The sequence below is a fragment of the Crocodylus porosus genome, unplaced genomic scaffold (assembly GCF_001723895.1).
Source record: "Crocodylus porosus isolate Cpor-Errol unplaced genomic scaffold, CroPor_comp1, whole genome shotgun sequence".
NCBI lineage: Eukaryota > Metazoa > Chordata > Crocodylia > Crocodylidae > Crocodylus > Crocodylus porosus.
The window spans coordinates 1,801,146-1,806,287 of NW_017728906.1; the positions used below are offsets into that span (position 1 = coordinate 1,801,146).

Below are 5,142 nucleotides of genomic sequence, written 5' to 3' on the forward strand. Positions count from 1 at the left end.
ATGCCCAAGGCAAATTTTGGTGTGCTTGTAGCTCATCTTGTAGCCCCCCTTCTCAGAGGCACTGCTGCCTGCAGCCCCGGCTTTGAACCCGCAGCGGGCCCACTGGGAAGAGGCCAGTGCAGTCCCTAGCCCTGAACCCACAGTGGGCAGCCTGCACTCACCCAATGCACAAATCCAGGGGACACATGTCCCCTATGTGTCCCACAGGGGTGTGTGCAAGGGTAGGGAGCTGCATGCAGTAAGACTCCAGCATGCAAATTAGCACTACAGTGGCAAGAAAAAGAACAAAGGAGGATAGGAAAGCGCGACTGCATATCAGTTATCAGATCGGCATTGGCCAACATAGCTGATTAATATATTTGGCCATCAGCATCAGCTAAAAAAATCTTTACCACTGCACCCCTAAAAATACTATTCCCTTGAATCCTCCCTTCCTCCCCCATGATTTGTGGTCCCCCTGGGTAGATATTCAGGCTTCTCCCTCTCAGCTGCTCTGTGGACATGCATGTATCAGCAAAGTCAAAAACTCTATGTAAAGCTGTGACAAAGTAACCCCACATTTGGGGAAAGGGAAGCAATGTCCTGGGAAGATGAAAGCATGGGGAAGCTGCCCAGGAACTGGTTGTAACTGCTGAATGCTGTAATCAGGAAATGATAAGATCTCAAAAACCTATGGGTTCCTCTTGTATTTAGTAAATGAGTGGACTGGAGAAAAAAAATTCTAGGAAGAGGGCTTGAAGACCAGTGAACTTCTAGAAACTCAAATGTGAAATGCTGTTTTACTTGCATCACTTCTGACTGATTAACCCACTGAACATGGGGCACTTGCCATCTGACCATTTCTTAAGCAACCCAGGCAACATACCCCTTTCATTTTAGCCATGTTACTGGGCCCTGTAGCATCTGAAATGTGAGCTGATAGTACTTGAGGAATTCAGTACATCACAGCCCTGAACTAATGACAATTATAGCCTAATAACAACTACAGATCCTGATGAACCTCTAGCCTTCTGGAGGATCAACTATTCAGCTGAAAGCTTGGATTCTTATTTAAACATATTACAGTCTTTCTGGTGTGGACTATCATGAGGTTAACCTCCTGACTTCAAACCACATCACCCTGACTTGCCTTCTGTATATTCAGACATGACAAGTGGACAATGAAGCTTGCCTGGAAGCATTAGCAAGAGAAAGGCAAGACAATACCTATGCAATGGTCTGGGAACAAGTTCCTTATGCATTTGCCTCAGACGCAAAAGGAACACTTTGAATATCAATTACGATTTTTTTGAATCTTAGTTCAAGGTTGTAAGCTGCTCTCACTTTTGTCAAACCTGTTGCTTATTCCTCAGAAGGAGGAAAAGAAAAGATGAATCCATGAGAAAATAAAGGTCACTTTTAGTCCAAACTGTTACTGAAAGGTTCAAAAGAAAATCACTATACACAGACAGACAGACAGACAGACAGACAGAATACCATGAATTATAATTGCCATGAAGATGTGCTTCACAGACTGCATTTCTAGGAATTTCAGCAAACAGGATGGTTTGTGTTGCCTGCCAAATGCATCATTTTGTATACAGACGAATCCAGTCATAAAGAGCTGTCACTTCCGTGTATACACCAGGACGATTACGCCGAGCACATCCTTCACCCCAGCTCACAATTCCTGCAAGGTACCACCTATTTTCCTTTCCTATGCAGGCCAATGGACCTCCAGAATCACCCTAAAGTGAAGGATACAGTCCAGCCATTAGAACATGCACAGAACACTATAATCAATGTCAGGATATATCTGGATACTTACATTTTTACATAATTTCTCCCCCAACTTCTAATTATTTCCTATTATTAGACAATGTCTATATGTCAAAGTAATTTTATTTAACATTTTATTTTAACCAGTAAGACTCCAGCACGCAAATTAGCACTACAATGGCAAGAAAAAGGACAAAGGAGGATAAGAAAGTGCGACTCACTAAGCTCTCATGTCGAAATCATCATTCAACAAATAATTAATCATAAAGCAGAACAGAGGGGAAAAAAAGAGACATGAAAAAAAGGGAGCTGCCGTCTGTGCTAACCAATATGTTATTAACAGGTATCAGGAAAAACTTGGTGACAAAGTCAAGCAATAAGTCATAAACCTAGAAGTATGCATACAATTACACCCAAATAATACAGGGAGATATCACTAACACTTTCTTAGGCAAGACTGTGGCAAACTTTGTCATCATACTAAATTATAAACACAATGCAGCATATTCTTATTCATTCTACAAATTTAGCTCTCTAGTTTAGAGATGACTTTCTGGAAAGGAATAGAAGCATTCTGAGAAGTTGCACAAGAATCACAAGCATTACTTCCTTTTGAAATACAAGTCAGCCATCTACATTTAGATACCCCAAGATCACAAATGATTTGGTGTTTTTAATTATTTTAAGGTTGTTAGAGCAATTTCAGAACCATTAACAGTTATCTCTCTTAGTGTTCTTGAAGAATTACAGAGGTTTCAGATTATGGAAAGATAAAATTTCCCCCTTAAATAGGCAGAAAGGAAAGTCAGGGCAATTTTATGTCAGTAAACCTAACTTCAGTTACCAAAAATAAATTCCTTTAGACTACTAAAGGAAACTACTATAAAATGGGTATGCACCTGGCTGGTGGGGGAAGAAAAAAAAAAACAGATTTCAAGAAGTGGTTATCAATGGCCTGCTCTCAAAATGGAAAAAATTATCAGAGGGCAGAAGGTAGGGGTGTTCTTCTGATGCTTATCTTGAATCAAGTATTCAGTGGGTGCATCTACATGTGCCAATTTAAGGCACATTAAGGGTGCATATCTACACATGCGAGCCCTTAATGCATCTTAAAAATGGCAATTTTAGGCTATTTGTGTGTTAATAGCTGAAGTGCATTAACACACATGTAGAGATGTTATGGTGCATTAACTCTGTGTATGATAAAGCACGTGAAAGATTCTCCGTATAACATGCACATGGTGTTAATGCACTTTAATGCATGCACACGTAGATGCAAGCCTAAAATCACCTTAATGCGCATTAAGCTAATGCACATTAAATTTAAGCATGCCTAAATGCATGTGTAGACACACCCAATGTTTTAATCAATTACTTGAGAAGGAACTGTCAGCTACACAAATACAACACAGGGGATAAGTAGGTAGGCAGAAGTTTTGTTGAAAGTGAAGATGATTAACTAAATAGCAGTTACCAATGCCCTACTGTTACAAAAACAGCCACCACACAGGGATATGAAAACAAGAATACTGAATTGTATTCAGCAGTGAGAGGGCCTGAGCTAGATTTCAGTTTCCAGTTTAGGGTATTCACATCCAAAAAAAGTTTACCCAGTGCAGAAAGTTGATGGAGAGCAAGAAAAATTGTCATAAGATTTAGAAAATATGATCTCTGAGGAAAGATTGAAAGAATTAGGTTTGATTAGTAAAAGGCTGACTGGAGACAAAGTTAGAATGTTCAAGTTTGGCCTTAAGGGACCACGACCCCAGGGAGAGGGGAGTTCTGCAAAAGTGGCTGCATCTCAAGGGAGCAATCATCAATGCATAAGGCAATTCTATTCCATCTCATAGGAAAGGCAGCAAGAGGGCACAGCAGTCCCCCTGGCTCTCCAGGGATCTAGCAGACCTCCTGAATCTAAAAAGAAAGGCCTACAAAGGATGGGGTTCACCTCCAAGGAGAATTATTCTGCACTGGTCCGGTCCTGCAGGGAGCAAACCAGGAAAGCCCAGGCTGCAACTGAACTCCAATTAGCTTCGAGCATCGAAGACAATAAAAAGTCCTTTTTCAAGTATGTGGGGAGCCGGAGGAAAAGCAAGGGCAACACTGGACCCCTGCTGACCCAGATGGGACAACTGATGCTGAGCAAAAAGCCTACCTATTAAATGGGTACCTTGTGTTGGTCTTTCATCAGTCCCATGTGATGCCCATGCCCGCTACAGGACAGGGAGGTCCAGGTGAGGGTGATCCCTTGCCCTCCATAAATGCCAACCTCGTGAAGGAACATCTTGAGAAGCTGGATACCTTCAAGTCAGCTGGCCCTGACAATCTACACCCCAGGGTACTGGAGCTGGCTACCATCATAGCTCAGCCCCTGGCACGGATCTTTGAAAACTCCTGGCACTCTGGTGATGTGCCTGAAGATTGGAAGAAGGCCAATGTGGTGCCTATCTTCAAGAAAGGGAGGAAAGTGGATCTGGCTAACTATAGGCCCATCAGCCTAACTTCTATCCCGGGGAAGATCTTAGAAAAGTTTATTAAAGAGGCCATCCTTAATAGACTGGCCAATGCCAACATCCTAAGGGATAGCTAGCATGGGTTTGTTGCGGGTAGGTCTTACTTGACCAATCTCATTTCCTTCTACAACCAGGTGACCTATCACCTGGATGAGGGAGAAGAGATTGATGTCACATATCTTGACTTCAAAAAAGCATTTGATCTGGTATCCCATGATCACCTCTTGGCAAAACTGGCCAATTGTGGCCTTGGATCCACCACGATCCCCTGGCTGGGGAACTGGCTTCGTGATCGAACCTAGATGGAAGTCAATCATCATGGTGTCCTGTGACCAGTGGGGCACCACAGAAAAGCTCTGTTCTTGGACCCATATTGTTCAACATCTTCATTAATGATGTGGACATTGGAGTTAGGAGTGGACTGGCCAAGTTCACCAATGATACCAAACTTTGGGGCAAACCATCCACACCAGAAAACAGACAGGTGATCCAGGCTGACCTGGGCAGGCTCACCAAATGGGTAGACAAGAACCTGATGGCGTTTAACACTGAAAAATGCACGGTTCTCTACCTTGGGAGGAAAAACCTGCAGCATCCTTATAGGCTCGGCAGTGCTATGCTGGCTAGCGCTACGGAAGAAAGACTTGGGCTTCATCATTGACCACAAGGTGAACATGAGTCTGCAATGCAATGCTGTGGCTAGTAAAGCCACCAAAACGCTGGCTTGCATCCATAGATGCTTCTCAAGCAAATCCCGGGATGTCATTCTCCCTTTGTACTCGGCCTTGGAGAGGCCGCAGCTGGAGTACTGCGTCCAGTTTTGGGCTCCACAATTCAAAAAGGATGTGGAGAAGCTTGAGAGAGTCCAGAG

At 43.1% G+C, this 5,142-nt stretch overlaps 1 protein-coding gene across 1 annotated transcript in view; it reads right to left on the reverse strand.

Moving 5' to 3' along the window:
* Positions 1-1,551: 1,551 nt before the first annotated feature.
* The window catches only part of LOC109305598 (suppressor of tumorigenicity 14 protein-like), a 33,302-nt gene continuing 29,711 nt past the window's right edge, over positions 1,552-5,142 (reverse strand). The window contains exon 18 of the mRNA XM_019528589.1: positions 1,552-1,727. Coding sequence (XP_019384134.1) covers positions 1,569-1,727 — 159 coding nt within the window. The 3' untranslated portion in view covers positions 1,552-1,568. The remainder of the gene's footprint in view (positions 1,728-5,142) is intronic.